This window comes from Kwoniella bestiolae, chromosome 6 (genome assembly GCF_000512585.2).
Source record: "Kwoniella bestiolae CBS 10118 chromosome 6, complete sequence".
Lineage (NCBI taxonomy): Eukaryota > Fungi > Basidiomycota > Tremellomycetes > Tremellales > Cryptococcaceae > Kwoniella > Kwoniella bestiolae.
In genome coordinates, this window is record NC_089246.1 from 307,741 (window position 1) to 326,918 (window position 19,178).

General features: G+C 47.2%; 9 protein-coding genes across 9 annotated transcripts; 4 read left to right on the forward strand and 5 right to left on the reverse strand.

Moving 5' to 3' along the window:
• Positions 1-138: 138 nt before the first annotated feature.
• Positions 139-2,109, forward strand: I302_107325 (uncharacterized protein; the record flags this gene model as incomplete). Its single annotated transcript, XM_065870438.1, has 10 exons — positions 139-285; positions 424-442; positions 610-689; positions 841-873; positions 952-1,040; positions 1,105-1,125; positions 1,276-1,351; positions 1,459-1,735; positions 1,825-1,941; positions 2,021-2,109. The coding sequence occupies 10 exons, from the start codon at positions 139-141 to the stop codon at positions 2,107-2,109; spliced, it is 948 nt and encodes a 315-aa protein (XP_065726510.1).
• Positions 2,110-2,402: 293 nt separating this feature from the next.
• Positions 2,403-3,273, reverse strand: I302_107326 (uncharacterized protein; the record flags this gene model as incomplete). The annotated part of the gene is made up of 3 exons (XM_019193546.1): positions 2,403-2,492; positions 2,628-2,779; positions 2,886-3,273. 3 exons carry the CDS (start codon positions 3,271-3,273, stop codon positions 2,403-2,405), a joined length of 630 nt encoding a protein of 209 aa, XP_019045023.1.
• A 270-nt stretch (positions 3,274-3,543) lies between these two features.
• Positions 3,544-4,276, forward strand: I302_107327 (uncharacterized protein; the record flags this gene model as incomplete). The annotated part of the gene is made up of 5 exons (XM_019193545.1): positions 3,544-3,686; positions 3,744-3,845; positions 3,930-4,037; positions 4,105-4,159; positions 4,226-4,276. The coding sequence occupies 5 exons, from the start codon at positions 3,544-3,546 to the stop codon at positions 4,274-4,276; spliced, it is 459 nt and encodes a 152-aa protein (XP_019045022.1).
• A 1,893-nt stretch (positions 4,277-6,169) lies between these two features.
• Positions 6,170-8,660, forward strand: I302_107328 (uncharacterized protein; the record flags this gene model as incomplete). The annotated part of the gene is made up of 11 exons (XM_065870439.1): positions 6,170-6,219; positions 6,284-6,722; positions 6,798-6,907; positions 6,984-7,086; positions 7,155-7,215; positions 7,392-7,569; positions 7,650-7,784; positions 7,884-8,106; positions 8,172-8,201; positions 8,260-8,329; positions 8,392-8,660. The coding sequence occupies 11 exons, from the start codon at positions 6,170-6,172 to the stop codon at positions 8,658-8,660; spliced, it is 1,668 nt and encodes a 555-aa protein (XP_065726511.1).
• Positions 8,661-12,313: 3,653 nt separating this feature from the next.
• Positions 12,314-13,161, reverse strand: I302_107329 (uncharacterized protein; the record flags this gene model as incomplete). Its single annotated transcript, XM_019193542.2, has 2 exons — positions 12,314-12,883; positions 13,093-13,161. 2 exons carry the CDS (start codon positions 13,159-13,161, stop codon positions 12,314-12,316), a joined length of 639 nt encoding a protein of 212 aa, XP_019045019.2.
• A 1,470-nt stretch (positions 13,162-14,631) lies between these two features.
• I302_107330 (uncharacterized protein) lies at positions 14,632-15,393 on the reverse strand (the record flags this gene model as incomplete). Its single annotated transcript, XM_019193541.1, has 1 exon — positions 14,632-15,393. The coding sequence occupies one exon, from the start codon at positions 15,391-15,393 to the stop codon at positions 14,632-14,634; it is 762 nt and encodes a 253-aa protein (XP_019045018.1).
• Positions 15,394-15,581: 188 nt separating this feature from the next.
• I302_107331 (uncharacterized protein) lies at positions 15,582-15,909 on the forward strand (the record flags this gene model as incomplete). Its single annotated transcript, XM_065870440.1, has 2 exons — positions 15,582-15,609; positions 15,659-15,909. 2 exons carry the CDS (start codon positions 15,582-15,584, stop codon positions 15,907-15,909), a joined length of 279 nt encoding a protein of 92 aa, XP_065726512.1.
• A 256-nt stretch (positions 15,910-16,165) lies between these two features.
• Positions 16,166-16,939, reverse strand: I302_107332 (uncharacterized protein; the record flags this gene model as incomplete). The annotated part of the gene is made up of 1 exon (XM_019193539.1): positions 16,166-16,939. One exon carries the CDS (start codon positions 16,937-16,939, stop codon positions 16,166-16,168), a length of 774 nt encoding a protein of 257 aa, XP_019045016.1.
• A 1,253-nt stretch (positions 16,940-18,192) lies between these two features.
• I302_107333 (uncharacterized protein) lies at positions 18,193-18,885 on the reverse strand (the record flags this gene model as incomplete). The annotated part of the gene is made up of 1 exon (XM_019193538.1): positions 18,193-18,885. The coding sequence occupies one exon, from the start codon at positions 18,883-18,885 to the stop codon at positions 18,193-18,195; it is 693 nt and encodes a 230-aa protein (XP_019045015.1).
• Between the last annotated feature and the right edge of the window lie 293 nt (positions 18,886-19,178).

The following is a 19,178-nucleotide window of genomic DNA, read 5'->3' on the forward strand; positions in this document are numbered from 1 at the left end:
TTACTTATCAAGTACTGACATTGAAATAAGATGTCTCCACCATCCCATACCCCGACCAAGCGGATTGAAAAGCTATCACTCTGTCCGAATACATTCAGCACTCTTGGGAGAACAGAGAGCACAAGGAGAGTTAGAGCCATGTCTCCTTCACCCATCTCGATGTCCAGTATTGATACTTATTCTGAAACTTCGGTGATAGGTGGTAGAAGCCTAAAATGGAGGGATAGGGTAATTCACAAGATCGGGAAGAACGGTGGATGGCCTATAGATATGGTTGAGCAGGAGGTATGCTATATCTCCATATCATTGGCCAGTCTAATACCCAAAGGTTGACCATCGAAATGTAAATGGTAGAGACAGGAAGCCGAGGTAAGCCATCATCACATCCGCAGCTTGCAAAGCTGAATAGTGCAACCGGGGCAGCACCACCTCCTCAGGTTATGTGAGTGACATCCCACCGTAGTACATCCGCTATAACGACGTTGATACATGCTATACCTTAGTACTAGGATGTAAGCCAACCCTTCCTGCTATGAGACTTACTGTGATACCTTGAAGGAAGCACCCTCCTGCGGAAGTGTGGTACGATGCTAAACACAACTTTGTTAGACCCATACCACGGTCCTGTCCTGGACATACTCAACAATCCTTCTAAGCCTAGCAAGAAGAGAGTATTGGACATTGGAACTGTACGTTATGATTCTGATTTTGCTTTTCAAAGGCTGATAAAGAACTCGTTCTTGGATCTCGAACGAACGATAGGCAACCGGAATGCGAGCTACTTCATGAAATATCACTGTGTTATCGCGAGTGCTCACTGATAGATTTGTGTACTTGTAGATGGGCGATGGATATGGCGGATCTGTTTCCTCAGTGGGTGTATCCCTCCAAAGTGAATATATGATCTCATGCTAATAGCGATCTTTGTTATTCACAGTATCGATGTGATAGGGTGGGTATCATGCAGAACCATCTCTTTCGCTTCTTGTCCCTGCTGAGTTTAGATCTTACAGAGTAGACGAGATTGGTATCCAGCCGGAGTGAGTAGTCCTTATTCGTCCGACGATATGAACCTGCAAGCTGATGACGATCGACCGATTCAAGGCTGGTCCCGCCCAACTGCGAGTGAGTGCCGTGTTCAAAATAGGACGAATTCAGTACAGTATTCATGTTTGGACCCTATTGTGACGGAATGCAGGTTTCATATGTGAGTGGTATCTATATCAGCTGTTCCAATGGCCTGGTGCTGATATTGATGAATATCCAAATTTGCAGATCCGATCTATCCAGACCATTACCATACCATCCCTCAAGTTTCGACATAATCCATATCCGATTCTTATCCACCCGAGTGAGCCTCCCACCTCTTCCTTTCCTATGCTCCCTATCCTCCATCTTTGTGATCCATCTACTCGTTCTGCCTCCGATCCGATCCGGAGCATACTGACCCAGCCTCAGATCAACTCATACACCTCCCTCCTCTCCCAATCCCTCTCCCTCCTCAGACCAGGCGGTCTCCTCATCCTATTTGAGAACTTCACTTTCTCCCCTCCTCAAACCGTACATGATGTAATCCCAAAAGCCGTCCAAGCGTTTTATGATGCGTGGAAGCGATCCCTCGTTCAGTCGGGAATTGAGGTTGCAAGTTTAGATGAGATTATTAATACGCTGAGAGAAGAAGGGGTAAGGGAGATTAAAGGTGATTTGATCAAGGTGCCTGTAGGACATGGGTCGGGTGAGTATCCTTTCCTTGGTATCATCGATCTTAAGCGATTTGATGGTTGGGGATGTGAGGTGATCTGACAATGGATGGGGTCATTGTAGGCCGGATGAACCAGCTCTCCAAAATCCACTTGATCAATTTGAAAGCTTGGATCGACAGTACGAGGTATACGATTGTGGCAGGTGGGGGATATACGGATAACGAGTTTGATATTTTGAGTGAGTATGTCTCTCATGATTTGCGTTAAAACTATGAGTGTTGACTCGTCGGATTGGTATTGATGGGGTTGTAATATAGGCGAAGCATTCATCGATGCTTTGGGAAAGGAGGAACTGTACACTTGTTATCATTCCTTGTGGGTCAGAAAGCCTTTTAGTGTCAGCTAGTACTGGATAGGTAGATTGATTTCAAAGCGATAGCTGGTCTTTGTGAAATGGATCATTCATTCTATGTAGAGAGTAGATGGGAAGAATGAACAAACGAGGAATACATGAAAACCGATACATAACCGATACAACCCACAAAGATCCGATTTGGATTTTCCAGTTTCCTATTTTCCACAGCTTCTTCCGAAAGATACTCGTCATACAATCCGTTGTCCTTGTTCTATCCTGACCTATATCTCACAAGTGAAAGAATACGATGCCACGTTGAGCTTGTAAAAGGAGAGAAGACGAGATCACTTTGAAGCAAACTTCCCAATCTGATAAGCCCCTTTAGCAGTCAACTTTGCAGCTCCTGCGCCTAGTTTGCCCAAACCCGAAATGACCTGTGAAAGAGAAGTAGTTGAGCAAAGAAGATCAAATGACTTGATAGTAGAGCCGACAAGAATGCGTGAGATCGGAATCTCGAATCTGACCTAGAGACCTAGAGCAGACATAGTAAAGAGGTAATATGCACTCACTTGGTCCTTCCTCTCATTCGTAGCTACGCTTCTCCACCCATCATTCACTCTGTCCGCAGCTGCTCCGAAAGTGTTCTGCGCCCTTTCGGGGATATACGATTGAGCCTGTTTGAGGTAAGATGATTGGCCTGGAGTCGTGGTCGATGTTGAGGCTGTGTCCATCCCAACGAGAGATCAGTCATCCTTTCTCACATGAAGAGACTGTTCAACCCATGCAGTAATGTAGAGGAATAATGAGAAGAGAACAGAGATACTCACAAGTAGCCACGTTCCTCCTAGGTGGTTCGGGCGGTACAGGCGGCATCATCCCATCCCTTCCCACCGGAGGCATCTTTCTCCCGCCCGACGAAGAAGAGGAAGTATTATATTCTGACTGAGCTCTATGACCTGTTCGTGAAGGATCAGGCTGATATTGGAATGACTGCGAGGCAGGAGGACGAGGTACATTCCTGTTATTTGATAACGATGATAGCGAACCATATTGCACTGGTTCGGCTGAAGGTTGAGATTGGCCGGGTCGGGTGGAGTTGTTGTATGAGGGTGGTGGCGATGTTGGGGGTCTGCCTGCTGGGGGTGCGGGAGCAGCGGGAGGAGCTGGGGGTGGGGTGTAAAATGGGTTGGTGTAGGTGCGTTGTGGGTTTGCCATGATGAGTGCTTGATCTGTCTGGATGTGGAGAGTGCGAGTGTGGCTCGTTGATGATTATGAATAGTGGAAGAGATGAAGGTGAATGAGATTGGGATGTGATAGATGATCATGTTGTCGTTCTTGGCAATATCTGTGACGTACATAGCATCATAGGGTCACCCAACATTTGATTCCGTCACTTTCTTCAATTGTCTTCCTAGGTGGGCCTAATATCAAACGAAACATTATCAATAGTTCTTTCATTTTCCTCAATAAAAGATATCTAACAAGATGTCTAGCATCTCCGCACCTTCAGCTCAAGATCATCTCGAGCGATTTCAGGTATATTCCGCCCATCTGCAAACCTCGCTTCTACCAGATCTCGAAGTGACAAGACAAGCCCTAGTCAAGGTAGAACACGATATCTCAGAGTAGTAAGTCGCCACCCCTCTACCGTCTATATCATCGATGCTGATAATCTTATAACGTAGTGAGGATCTCCAGAGCAGAATCGATGAGCTAGACAAAGTTAAGGACAAGGAGATAGAGACTCTTAGCGAGCTTGGTGCGGGCGTATGGGTAGAAACGAGAATGTCAGTTGGCAGAATTCAGCATTCATCGCATACGACCTACATAGAATGCTAACGTTGACTTCGATGGATTTGTCTATTGAGCAGAATGGATACTCAGAACATCACTTTGGATCTGGGATTCGACTTACACATGGATATGACACTATCAGAAGCGAGAGGGTATATGATCAAAAAGCTTGAGGTGCTGAAGAAGTGAGCACATACGTGTTAATCTTCGATTCATGAGGAGGAGGATTACTAACAATGTTATGTGGATCAGAAAACGAGATAGTCTAAGTCAGAAAGAGGAGTTCCTGGTCTGGCAAATTGCTCAAGTTAGTGGACGGTCGGCCATATGATACGCTACTAGTGGATGACATGCTGAATACTGGTGTCAACAGTTCCATGGAGCTCTATCTCAGCAAAATACACCTTCAACGGCAGCCATATGACATACGCAGCCTCGTGAAAACACAGAAGCATAAAGCAAGTGAGCAATCTTCAGCCCTACACTCACAGCCGATCTGATCTAACCTATCAATCGTTCCGAATCTTAGGTTTCTCGACCAACCCCATGAATTTCTGCCCCCTCAATACCCGAATTTTCAACCTCCACGATCGTCTCAAGCAAGGGGAACATCAACGCAAATATTTACGAGAAAGCCCCGATCCAAATCTTACCGTTAGGTTCGACCTCGTCAATCTGGTTGACAAGTTTCTTCACAAATTCGGAAGGAGGGGTCATCATCTTTGCGACGCTTTTGACTTGTTCTTTGGTTTTAGCTTGGATGAGGTGTAGGGGTTGCAGCGCTAACGGGGAAAGGATGAGAGAGGATCTCAGTGTCTATGGAAGCTTGAGCGTAAAGCGCGAAGAGGGAAGTCGGCACAGATATCTTGTATACGGGTAATTTAGATACCGTAGGGAAGTAGGGGTCTAGTTCCTCGTATTTCAAGATGGAAGTGGGGCATCAGCAAGAATGAGATCCAGATCATAATCGATGAATGCAGCTTTATTCGCGATGCATGGTTGTCGGACCTGGATAAGGGGAATCACTTGCCTATCTCGCACTTGATCAGTCTTATACCCAGATTCTACAACTCAACTTTCATTGTATCGGACAGCATTCTCAATGCAGTTTACCCTACATACAATGGGTCAACCGAATTAAATAAGAAAAGCTAATAATTCTTCCGAACACAAAGCTTCCATCACTTTAGAGCATTATATGCGCCCGTCCAAGCTGATCCCCACACGACGAAACTACCTATGTGCACCACCACGCTCTTTCTCATTCTCCCATTGTTCATCCGAGGCTGAGGCTCGATTCCGGCCCTGAGAAATATTAATGGCAAGCACGTTTGAATCAGTACCAGCGGTTGTGCATGCCAATACTCTACTGAGCACAGTGTGAGTGTAGCCTGGGCATCGTACTCAGGTTCATGCGATGCAGTGAGGTATCTTATGGTGTCCTTTTGATTGACGGAGAGTACGAGTATTTATAGCACAGCAATCGAGGGTGATGCATATGGGATATGTAATGTAAGCTGACGTAACTTTGTCACTCGGTAACCTTTTTAGACTCGATCACTTTTCACTCTAGACTATGTACACTGTACTGTACGATCCTGTGAGCGTTGTCGGTCTGTCGGTGATACTACACTACTGCACTGTACCTTGGAATCTGTCACGGCGTTTCATCCCTTGGTCTTGGATATGGGTGGTGAGCACTGCGATGAGCAACGAGACAGTGGAAGATAGGGAGAGAGAAGCACCTTCTACCTATGCGCAGAGGAGCATACTGTGCATATGTCAATCGTATGGTCAAGTTGAGTTCCAGTTCGGAAGTCGACATCTTGTTCTCGATCACTCGTTTACTTAGCTCCAAGCCGACACCACTTGGGCCGATAACCTATAACCCTGAAGGGATTACGAGGACTGAACTCGTACAGGATTTACTTATCTCAAGTGAATGCATCGCATCATCATTGCAATCGATGGTTCACGTCATTTGTGCATGTGCCTTATCGTGTGATGATGAAACGATCCTACTGCAACATTCCTAAAAATGCTTAGTGAGCTTACACCGACACAGTAACACAGCAAATAGTACAAGACGACCGGGGATCATGCGGTGTCACCGGCATCCCGCCTACCCTCGCCGTGTCCGAGATCCCTTAGGGATCTGAGCGATAACAATGCATGTTAACGACACTCGCTGACATACATACATATACCTAGGAGATGAAGTTGAAATGCAACGAATCCTTCTAACCTGTTATCTATATCTAGACACTACCGCTCATACACTTATACCTAGTTGTACTCAAACTTAAAAGATATCACAATGACCATTGTTAAACCAGCTCACTTCATCGTCGCTCCTCTGGCTATGTGGTAAGTCTTGATATCAACTTTCCAACGACGATCATGTGTAGTGCTGATCCAGCTTCTATCCCAGGGGACATCTCCGACCCCTACTACACCTCTCCCTAAACCTTCTGTCCTTGCACCCTCACCTTCATTTAACCATCCTAGTCCCTCCTTCTACTTATCCAAGGGTCGAATCAGAGCTGAAATCGACCTCTTTCGCTCACATCTACACTAAATCACCCTCCTCCTCCGGGGCTTCAACTCCCAATCCCGGTACCCACCATGTCACCCCAGCAGAGCAGGAATCGGAGGATAAAGCGATAGTGGACAGACTTCAAGTCATCACTTGCATCTCGCCTGAATTTGATCTACCTGAAGAATGGAACCCCGAGAAAATGGCTCAGGAAGGGATAGATTATGCTAAGACTCTACCTACGTTTGTCAAAGCGCTCATGAGCAAAGAACACAGGTTGGATGGAACCGTCAACAAATTCGAAGATATCGCTCCCAATTTCATGATCTATGATGTGAGTGAGCCTTCTTCCCGATCCTGATAACACGGGGTAATAAGCTCAAGCACTGACGGATGACTGCATACACAGTGTTTCTTAACTTTCATACCCGATCTCATGAGAGGTGTTACCACTGAAATCCAGAAGCCTATGATCCCCTTAATAGGTTTTGTTCCTAGTAACGCAGCGGCGTCGTATCAGTGAGTTGACCGCATGTTACTGGCACGTCAGGCCATAGGCATATTGCTGAACCCCTCCTTATATGCGATCTTGTAGCACTTTTGCGAAAGAAGAAAATGGTGGATCATTCGCCAAGATGCAACGACTGACGGACGAAGATATCGCTAAAGGAAGAGACCCCGTGGAAGCTTATGGTGCAGTGAGTGACGATTATCCGACTGCATGTGGCAGTGGATCACATAGCCAACAAGTCCGGTTTCTCTTTAGCATGGTTTCAAGACCGAGGGAATAGTGAAAACCATACCTGGATTACCTCCTAAATTTGATTGTAAGTCATTCTCTCGATGGAAAGTTTGCTCAATCATCGAGAAACATTTGCCTGACGACTCATGCTTTTTACTTACCTTTTACAGACGAGTGGTGTAAGTTGATCGTGCATTTCGGGTGTCATCGGTCGTCTAGTGAGGCTGACAAGCGACGAATACTTATTTCTGGTCGGTGTAGGGCCTAATTACGCTACTGTCCCGATGCCTCCACAAGCTTTCATGTCGGTCGTACCGTCATACAAAACCACAAACGATAGTGCTACCACGGGTCTGATCTGTCCGGTCAGCGCGGAGATTGAGCCTACCGCAGTCGAAGCGTTGGAAAAAGAATTGGGCAAACGTATCTATATGGTCGGGTGGGTTACAAGTGCAATAGCATATGAAATGACCGTTTTGACACTGCGGGCTGATGATTAAAACTCCACGGCCATCACAGTCCTCAATTTCCCGATGCGGTTTGGGCGGGTGAACATCCAGAGAGAAGAGCTAAAAATGCAGATGACGAGAGGGTTTTCGCATTCTTAGATAAGATGGGCAAGAAACACGGCCCAAAGAGTGTAATCTACGTCAGGTCAGTGGCTTTGTCGGTCATATCTTCTTTTTGTCCAGTGCATCGCCCATGAAGATATAGTTCTCCAGGCTGATGGTCCAAGCCCGGTCATGTACGCAGCCTGGGATCACTTTTCTTCCCTGTGCTTCGACCTGAACTCATCAAGTACATACTCGAGTCACTCAAGGAGTCAGGCTTCCCCTTCCTCTTCGCACATGCATCTGGGATCGCACAAGTGCCCCAGGAGCTGCTGGACGAATTCAAGGATGATGAGGATTGCTGTGTGGTCAAATTCGCTCCTCAGTGGGATGTGGTCAATCACGAAGCTACAGGGTACTTCTTGGTACGTGGCTGTCGTCCTTTACCGTGATTGTAAGGTAATGCTGATTGAAAACATGTCGCCGACAGTCTCATTGCGGATCTAACAGTACTGCCGAAGTAAGCCAATTAGTCAAATAACATGCATCAGACCCTCGCTAACGACGATACCTTACAGGCGATGCTCGCTGAGCTGCCGATGGTCAGTATGCCTTTCGCAGCTGATCAAGGGGAGTTTACCTCTATGTGTGAGTGTTGTTTCTCCCCATCTACCGACTTGAGAGCAGCTCTTGCTGATCTGCTACCGTAGTATCCGAGATCTACAAAGTGGCTATCGATTTAAAACAAGTCAAGACCTTCGGCAACCCCATGTTCAACAAGCTTTACGACGGGACCATCATAGTGGGAACTGAAGAGGCTATCAAAGCTGAGCTCAAGCAGACTTGGGAAGTCATCAGAGGTCCTGAGGGTGAAGCTATGAGGGAAAGGATGAAAGCTCTCAAAGCAACCGTCAAGAGAAGTTGGGAGGGTGGTAGATCCAAGACGGATATGCTTGCATTGGGAACGGGCTATGAGTAAACTGTTGAGGTGTGATTATAGATGTCGATGTCATGCCAACCTTTGGCCTTGTTCGTGAGATTGCTCGTGATATGTGCCTCGGCAATATCATTATCCTGTATATCGGTGACTTGAATATGCATACATAGAGCCTCGTCATTTTAAGGGAGAGCGAGAGCGAGATCTACAAAATCTCAAACGTTGGTAAATTCCTCGAGAGATCTCAGAAACGCATATTGACCACCACATCTCATTACCAGGCTTCATTGAGAGACATCAGTCGAGTCCGACGTCTGTACTGTTTGTCGTAAGGCGGTACCAGACTCTGGTTGACCAGCGGATGTGACCTTAATAGTCGCATGAAGACTGGCTTGTACTTGATATGTCCACACCGTTGCTCAGTAGGATGACTGGTGCTCTAGTTTTATTGTAGGCTGAGAAATTCTCGGGGACCAGAAGGGAGCATTCAAGAAGAACACTTCCCGATCCTCCGGTCTGGGAGGCGTTCCTTATCATATTGTGCATGCCCTCAACCTGCAACTCATTCGCATGTCTGGTGTCCGGTATATCGATGTTCGATCCTCTGAAGTTTAGCGTCTCTGTCCATGGAACCACTCGTCACGACATCCATGTCCGTCTTCTGACGCAGGAACGAAAAACTCCGTTCCTGTTTCGGGGCGCCGCACCAAATGACCGTACCACATCTCAAATCGTCTGGTTGCTGGAAGACTGAATGCTCTTGAGACGACATCCTTCGACAGAATCTTCATCTCTTCGACAGAGGCGGCTTGACACAAGCGATCGTTCTGATCCCCATCCTGGTCTAATTGTATTTCGTCAAAAGTAACGGAATGAACTGGATGGACAAGATCTCCCGATGGGACTGAAAATGTTCCCTCAAGCTTGAGATCGAGGGCGGCATCGCTTGCTGAACGAGTGACAGCTGAAACGATTGTTATGTTGGGAACAGGATAGGGCATAAATCTGGATGGGTTGTCCGGCTTATATGGGATGAAGGGGAAGTTGCAGCTTACTGACCGTCGTAAGGATTTGGAAACTGGGGAAGAGTTGAGTGTTCGAATTTATATGCTCTCTGCGTTACAAGGGGGCAGAATCAAACAGCGTGAAAGGTCTTCCGGTCTTCCAGCGGTGGCCATCATTTCAAGGAGGATTGTCTTGAGAAGCGAGCAAAAAAATGACGTAAGCTCGAGGGGTACCACCTGTTGACGCTGTGAGAGAGAGCTTCCAAAAGATATAAGGAAGAGCTCCTTTGACACCACCCAGCCTGTGCGCTCGGTCACCTCAGCAGCCCAGCACAATCAGCCGGTCAGCCGCCAGTCAGGTAATTGTGCTGCAGAAAGATCTGCTCGACAGGGGTGGCTATTGACTGGTCCTTCGAGAGCGCTCCTTTGCACGATGGGTCCGTAGCTGGCAGATTGTCTGACAAGAACAATGCAAGCAAGTTTGTTGTCATTCCCGTTGTTGCTTCATTGGTGGTCTCGGACGGTGCGAAGTCAACGACCAGACGTCAATTACGCGCCTGAGTACTGCACCTTGAATGCAGTACGTTCTAGCCCCTTGTGCCTTCGATTCCTAGCAAATGCTTACACACGCATTGCACTCGCAAGTGATCTATGGTACGAAAGAAACGTGAGTCATGTTGAGGATGATCACAGAATACTCTGGAGTGGCTCATTGCGTGCAATATTGAGATACAGTACAGTCTTTCGAATGTTTCCAGCCTCAGATGTCAACAGTTGGTGGCAACATGGAAATGCAACACCTCGTACGGTTCATGATTGGAAAGGCTCTCTGGCAAATCTGGCCATGTGAGGAGGAATTATCGTTGCGTCCGTCACTTCGTCATACTGTACATAACACATGCGAAAAAAAAACCCTTTCTAAGGGCTTTTGTCAAATCATGCACATCCATGTGATCTGATATATGGAAGGACGAAAGCCAATAGAAACTAGACCTTGCGTGATGTTATTCTCTCTGTTGATCCACCTTTGGCACTTGCCACCCGGAAGTCATATCACCGTGGGCGGTTCAACACCTAATCTTACTCGTGAAGAAAGTCTCAGGAAGAACGTTTGCCTTGAGCTCTTAGCCGGGAGACCCTTTGTTATGGGAGTTTGCCAGTGCACTGGACCCCGATAGCTTTCGACGGGGTTCTGAGCTGACAGATTGAAATCTTTGTTTAGGATGATTACAGGAGCCCTTGTGTTACTGTAAGCTGAGAAATTTTCTGGCACCAATAGCGAGCAGTTGAGCGTATACTTGTCCAAATGCAGATGTCTCGCATGACGGGCGATCACAAAGGAACCTTCCGCCTCTCGTGCTTCTTCCAACTCATAAACGAAAGAGAGGGTATCCGCCATGCCACTCAACAAGCCTGTCGCGCCAATCTGACAAGTCCGTGCACCACACAGACCCGGTCTTTCCGTTGGATCCTCTGATAAGAGCCATTCTCGGCGGATCCCCTGCCCATCTTCTGCCAAGGGGATGAAGCAGTCATGACGCTCTTCAGCATTGAGAGCGCTGCATTGGACGCGACTGCCTCTCCAAAGCTGAAACGTTCTTCTGCTAGGAAAGCTGATTTGCCCGGAGGCGGAGTCCTTCACCAGATTGTCCCAGTCCTCTTTGTCGGTCCAAGTGCTGCTAATATTGTTCTCATCAGGGATATGTACGGTTTTCAAAGTCATCGAGGACAGAGTCACACATTGTACTGGGCAATTTGTATTGTCAGAGCGAGCTGAAAGCGTATCTTCGTATTTGACTTGTATCTCGGCATCGTCCACTGAAGAAAGGATAGCAGGGAAAAGTGTAATTCTGGGGAAAGGAAACTCTTCGGCATTAGTTGCTTCTGACATTGTTCCGTCTCGCAAAGTCTGATGGCTTGTCGACGCCTGGAAGAAGTCAAGGTTAGCATATCAAGGACAGGTTGAAAAGTATATTCACTGAAACGTATCGTTCGAGTCCGTATGTTCTAGTAGGAAGCATTTCTTATTCATGGTCCAATGACGGACGATGAAAGGAGACGAAATGTGCCTTCCTAGGGCGAGTTTTTTCAAGTTTCGACAAGCCAAGATGCAGTGACAACAAAACTTTGACACGAATTTTTGCTTTGACATAACTTTGAAAAGGGAAGGAATGAAAGCGCCCAAAGCAGCTGTCAGTAAAAGTTGGGTTGTGGTATGTTCAAAAGAGACACGTACCTGCTTCGAACGATTATCGATGCGTGATCGATCGTAATCGTGTCATGCCAAGCTTGGGGAATGGAGATCGATCGATCGCAACATGCACATGTGCGTTCTTGCAACGGAAAGCGGAGTCTTAGGTACATCCCTATACGTGTGATCGTGAGATGCGATTCGAGAAAACGCATCTAATACACTCTGATGCGTGCATCATGCAATTCGCCAATGTCAACAGATAAAGAGACAGAGACACTGAGGGGGTTCAAAACAAGAACTTCTATCAGGACATTGTTTGCATCAAATCGCCGATAGTCGTCTCTACCTATCGTCCCAAATTGAATGACCCTGAAAGTCAACTTCAAGGTGTGCCACTCCGCCTTCAAGATAACTATCTGCCATGTAAATGCTTCCTTGTGTACGTACCGTTCGACCTGAGAGCAAATGTCGCGGAGTCCTTGGGTCGCTCGGGAGTCTTACAGCCAAGTAATTTGTGAGGGACCTGATCTCGCAGATGAAGACAGTCTTGAGAAACGGCTTTGCCTTTTGGTCCCACCCGACCGCTCGTCTAGCACAGGAATTTGCCAATCTACTGGACCCCTGTAGATCTGAACGGGATTCTCTGCTGTGAGTTCGAAATCCCTGTGCAAAATAATCGTAGGGGCCCGCACGTCATTGTATGCTGAGAAATTCTCTGGAACTAGAAGAGAGCAATTAAGGGTATACTTTTCCAAGTCCACTCTCGGTGTATTCGTCGTCACTGCAACGGACGCCGCGTCCTCCCGAGCCTCTTCAATTGCATACGCCAGTTTGAGAGAGTTCGACATAGCACGCAAGAGCCCGTCCTGTAAGATACGGACGGTCTTTACACCACCCCATCCTCCTGTACTTGAAGGGTCATCAATGGATAACCACCGTTCGCGAATACCTATGCCATCGTCTGATTCCGTTAGAGGTATGAACCAGTCATAGACTCTTTCATTAATAGGCATTTGAGATCGGACAACACTCCCTTTCCAGAGCTGAACTTCTTTCTCCTTGGGATGCTAAATTGGTCTGAGATGGTCGAGTCCTCTACCAGCTCCTCCCAGTTCTTCGTGGAGGTCTCACTACTGATCGTGTCATGTGATTGCGGTATATGCAGTGCATTCAATGACATTGATTGTAAAGTCACGGCCTGGACTGGTGACTTTGTTCGGTCAGAGCCAGTTGACAGTGTTTTCTCAAAATGGATTTCTATTTCCGCGTCGCTCACCGAGCGTAAGTTTGCAGGGAAAATTCCTAAATTGGGGAAGGGGAACTCTGCTGGAGCTGTTTCTGCCATTGATTGTTCTCGTGCAAGCTGGTCGTATAGGCAAGGACATGGAGATATCAAACCGAGCTGCCGGAACGGGTTGCTGAGTTGAGAATGGTGTAAACATGTCTCTTCGAACAGTCAGTCCAATCTACTCATCGTGCGCTACAAGAAAATGACATATAGGGCGTGCCTCCTTTCAACCATCAGCACAGGTTGATGAGAAGCTTGAATACAGTCAACGGAACAGCACACAGCGATTGCGGTGTCCCTCCCGTCATTTACGTTGTCCCTTCATCTCAAGTTGAAAGGCTATGTCGCGATTGTTGAGTGCGGACAGAGGATCAACTTACGAAATGACCATACGCTGTGCATCAACTCACTCCTGGAAATTAGTGTGTAAATGCAACACGTGTAAGGGGAGGCACCCTCAATAGACATCTCTGTGATACTACAATCAGTACTATATGGACTTTCAGGTCGCTCGAGCACCAATGGAAGCCCCTACAAGCTACGGTGCATGGCGACAAGAAGCCCTCAAAGTCGACCTCTTTCACGAACACCTCGACCTTCTGCAGGAAGGCTTATGAAACCGCTGGACGAGATTCCGCTGGTACAATTTCACATTATATTTTTGCTCAAACGCCATGGCACCTCTTTCTCCAGAAAGCAGTCAGACCTCCAAAGATCGCATCATCCACTTGGTAAAGAGCGATAAATGTCAGCATAAATGGTTGACAGGCTGTCGCACAAATCAGGTCAGAAAGAATAGGTATGGGCGACTACACAATCTCGGCTGAAGTTCTTATACTGCACGTAGACTGTTACCGGAAGTGTTATATGATCTCTGTTATCAGCAGCAGTGCGCCAGCTATATGACGGCATAATCCTCCCCGGCCTAGCGAGCCGCTGATTAACCTGAACCGAAGACATGATGTTCATGACTCGCAGCTCGGTACGGGTACGGAGCCTCAGTTGATAGGAACAAGCTTGTTTGAGGTTTGCTTGCCTGTCAGGATTGCACTTTGGACCGGGAAATGCTAGGTCCCAAGCTCATAAGTCTTTGATTATGGATCTAGCGGTTGGAGCGATCCGCCGTTGGTAGCCCTGCGTCTCTGCGTTTTCAACCCTTTGAGAATCATTGAACGATCTCGCTTCGCTAGAAGCTAGGTCTCGTCAGCATGAAAGGTCGCCTCAAAGGTTCATCTTATGTCGTCTGCTGAGCGTGACAGTCAAAAGTTACTCAGCATGTCCCCTCTATTGATCGTTTTTTTAGACACGCGCAATATGTCCACCGCATCCTTGGCCGTTGGCTTGCAATCTGTCTGTGATGTATCACGATATTGCAAACATCATATGGTAGATGCATGAGTATTTACGTCAGTATCAAATCCAGTACTTTCCTAGTCTCCCCCAAAGCTCCTACGAAGCGATGTGCTCTGAGTTCCCATATACTAGAAGCTGGGCAAGAGAAACTGAGGGTTATTCATGCGCAGAATATCACTTTCGAGGACTGTCGAGAGTCATAAGGCGTTTTTGACGGGGGTGTTGAAGTGAGACAGGCGTCCACCAACGCACGGGACCTTGGTAAGTCGTGTGAGTACCTGTCATCTCAATACCGTTGAGGAGCACGAGGACTGGGGCTCTGGTTGATTTGTAGGCAGAGAAGTTCTCAGGAATCAGTAGAGAGCATCCGAGCGTGACATCATCTAGTCCGAGAGGACCAGTTGGACCTGATTCGCCTGTACGGGTGAGGCGTTCCATTGCGCGGGTCCGTCTAACTCTGGTGTGCGTTTCCAAGCTCTCTTGTTCCCCGGGATGATATCTTGACACGATGTGTGTGTCCCGGACTCTCGGCATATGTCGTATCTGGATCCAATCCTTATGGACGACGCTATCGTCATTGGAAGCAGGAACGAAGACTTCCCTCCAATCATCCAGTCGGACAAAATCACCTTGCCACAGCTGAAATTTTTTGGTCGATGGAAGACTGAATGCTCTCGAGATAACATCTTTCGACAAGGTTTTCATCTCTTCCCTCGAAGGTTGGTGTTGACCCTCGCGAGATTCATCAGTCCTATTGACGATGTGGGAAGATTGACGGAACAAAGCCATAAAGTCCAGACTAACAGTTTTGACTGGGCAAGGGATGTCATCTGACGAAACTGACGGTGTATCTTCCAGCTTGAAATCGAGGGTACTATCATTCACTGTGCAACTAATGGCGGACGAAAAGTCGATATCGGGAAGAGGAAATGGCATGACTAAGGTATGATCGATTTGTGCGGATGTCATCTATCAGGGTTTGTGGTGATATGAAAGTTGACATTGTACATTAACTTAGGACTGGAAATACGTTCTAGATCAAGATAACTTATGCTCTCCTCTGTGCCTTGGACCACCGAGGGGATTTTGCAACAACGACAAAAGGTACGTCTTACAAACAAAGGATGACAGTCTTCGATTTCGCTGTGGCGCGTGAGTTTACACAATCCTCATGCTACCGTAGTATCCGAGATCTACAAAGTGGCTATCAACTTGAAGCAAGTCAAGACCTTCACCAACTCCAAATTCAACAAGCTTTACGACGGTACCGTCATAGTGGGTACTGAAGAAGCTATCAAAGCTGAGCTCAAGCAGACTTGGGAGACTAGCAGAGGTACCGAGGGTGAAGCTATGAGAGAATGGATGAAAGCTCTTCAGGGTACCGTCAAGACGAGTTGGGAAAGTGGTCGATCCAAGGAGAAAATGATCGCACTAGGAAGCTGCTTTGAGTAACTGTTAGGGGGTCTTTGGAATGGGGGTATAATGCCAACCTTTGACTCCTAGTATTCCTAGATCACCCAGTATTATTTTTATTGCCCTTGTAGTAGATACATCAGATATGCTTACATCGCGAATTGAAACGGAAACGGTTGAGCTTTATACCTGACCCGTTCATGACCCCTGATCAGACTGCCATTATGAAACGGCTTACGTGCCATCCCACAACTATCAGCCCTCACAGTCTACCTCGGACACCAGCGCGGCCTCATCAAGCCTCTTTATCCAGACTCATCAGTCGACTTCGTCTTCTTTTACTTCCATGTGACGGAGTACACCAGGAGATTGGACCCTGGTACGTGAATCTCGAACGAGAGTCTGCATTTGATGAACTCACACCATTGCTCAAAAGGACCACAGGTGCCCTGGTTCCATCGTATGCTGAGAAGTTTTCGGGCACCAGAAGTGAGCACCCGAGAATTACATTTTCCGGCTCGAAAGCTGGTTCTCGCAGAGAAGAGGATACCGGGTTTTCCAGAACGTCTGTTTCATAGGTGTTCTTGAGAGCGTTACTCATGCGAGTTTTGTACCATTCGCTGATTTCATGTCTCTCTATCTTGTCCTGAAGTGAGCCATCACTACTTCCGGTTGCTTTGGAAAATCGAAGCCACTCTCTGCGAATTTCGCTCCCGCTTTCCGACATAGGGACAAAGTACTTGAGCCCCGGCAGGTGTACGAGATGACCTTGCCACACCTGAAACCTTTTGGTCATTGGCAGACCGACGACTCTGGAGATGACATCTTCCGACAAGGCGTCCATTTCTTCCTTGGAAGCGGCTTGAGAAAAGTTGTCGTCCACTTCAGTGTGTGTTTCATCTGTTTCCAATTGTATTGAGTTAATGCTAACGCACTGGATTGGATAGTAAAGATCAGGTTGTGTTTTTATATCTGACAATGTGCGTTCATACTTTAGTTCGAGATTGGCCTTACTCGCTGATCGGATGACGGCTGGGCTTAGTTTGATGTCAGGAAGAGGCACTGCCATGTTGCAGAAATGATGAGTCTCTTTAGTAAGTTAAGATATGATGGAAGTAAGGAGAAGATAATGTAGTGTATGACTTATAACGGGAGAAAGAATGAATATTTTCCTACAGTAGTGGCGAATACTGTAGTGACGACGGATGCTCAGCCTTTCAAGCGGGGGCAGCATCTCAACGGAAGGCTGCACACGAAACTCGCTACAGGATGTAGAGTCAGCACAAAAGAGGCGGCTGTGTGGACAGCTCCCACAGAACGATGCGGATTCTCCTGTGCACCCTCAGATGCATAGCCTCAGCACGAGGTTTGGACCAAGCGTTAGCTATAGAGTACTCTGCTGTGAGCATCATTCAAATCGCCAGTGACAGGGAACCAGGTAACATGGAACATGATGGAGTCGAGGACAAGGATCTCTATAAGGACATTGGTTGCATCGATCGACGACAGAGGTCTCTGCTCACTCTGTCGAAACTGAAGATTATCTAAGCCAACCTGGGGGTGTGCCAGTCTTGCTGAGTTGAAAGTGTTGGGTTGTTGTCTCTTCAAACAGTCAGTCCAGTTTGCTTATCGTGCTATACAAGAAAACGACTTACCGGGTATGCATCCTTTCAACTATCTGGACAGGTTTTTGAGAAGCCTGGACGCAGTCTAGCTTCCTATTTTCAAGGCAAAGCGGGCATATCTTTGTGAACCTGGTGCCTTCAGCACCCTGGAGAGAATGTGAGAACCTCAGACCGTGACCTATGATTGAGAGCAAGCGAATCGACGACGATGAGGATCGAGGAGAACAGAAGTGAGAGGGACAGAGAGGGAGCGATATATACCGTCCTACTGTGCCCTCAATCACCATCACGTGCCATTCAGACCCATGTCGTGGGTACAGGGTGCATGTAATGGCTCTGAGCCGATATGGTACAAGACCTCTGCGCACCTTCGCGCCTCGTACACTTTTCAATATGTGCAAGATCGACTTCCATAAGAGGTCTTGGTTGCAGGATTTATCACAAGTGATTATCCTTACTTGGTTCATTCCCGACAACGAATTCTGAGTATTGATCCGCACTCTGTTCTGGTGTGATTGTACACATTCTCTTTATTGCAGATGCATTCATATCAAAACTATCAATGAGTAAGACAGATACAACCGAAAACAGTATCTTATCATGGCAATACCGTGTTTCATCTGCGCGATGCGTTCACAATGCCACAAGATTGAAATGAAGCTCGCGCGTTCTCATACTGTTAAGATACATCACTCGTTTATAACTGGGTAGATGTGAAGCAACGTACAGGACCATGATATGTTCCGTCAGAATCTAACCATTCAACACCATTAGGCAAAAGGAAGACTGGACCTTTAGCTGATCTGTCAGCTTGGGAATTGTCGGGAATCAGCGTTGAGCATCCAGAAGTGACATTGGCCCCATGAAAAATTGGTGGTGAGTCGGTACCAAACGAAGGCCATTCTCCTGTACGCTTGGAGTTCTTCATCGCGCTGATTGTATCGCGCATGATCGTCGCTTCGTCATCATCGGCTTCATATCTCGACAACATTGCCATATCTGGGTCATTCCTCCCTTTTCTGATCTGCAACCAAACTTGACGGGGGATGCTGTCGCCATTGGTGCTGGGAACAAAGACCTCCCTCCAGGGCGAGACTTTTACATGATCACCTTGCCACAATTGAAATTTCCTGGCAGCATCATCATCCCGTTCTGTGAAAGTCCAAGCTTTGCCTCCTTCTGACCCTTCGTGAGACCCTTCAGTGCTTTCGGCACCGGCGGGAGGGTCTATGAGCCAAGTTACCGACGGCACAACGACAGACCTGAAGGGACAGGAACTGTTATCTGACGGATCTCCAGGTGTATCTTTCAGCTTCAGTTCCATGGTCGCGTTGCTAACCCAGCTATCAATGACGTCTCGACTTTCGAGATTGGGAAGCGTGAATGTCATATTTGAGCGTGAGATCGATCTGTTCGAATATTCTGTGTGAAAGAATTGGGTGGCGTGCAAGATGAGACTTGAACATGGGCACTTGAACTTGTTATATATGTGATTTGTATCCTCTTCTAGCCCTGAGATGAGCGAGCAGCCTTCGAGCCAGCTTTTCGTCTTACAAAGGATGGTAGTCTTCGCTCTAGCTTTTCTTCATGATGTCACATTGCCAAGAGTTGGCTGCAAAGGAAATGCTTAGAACCGAGGATGATCACATAAGCACTGCCTCGTGAGACGTGTTGAGAGTCACA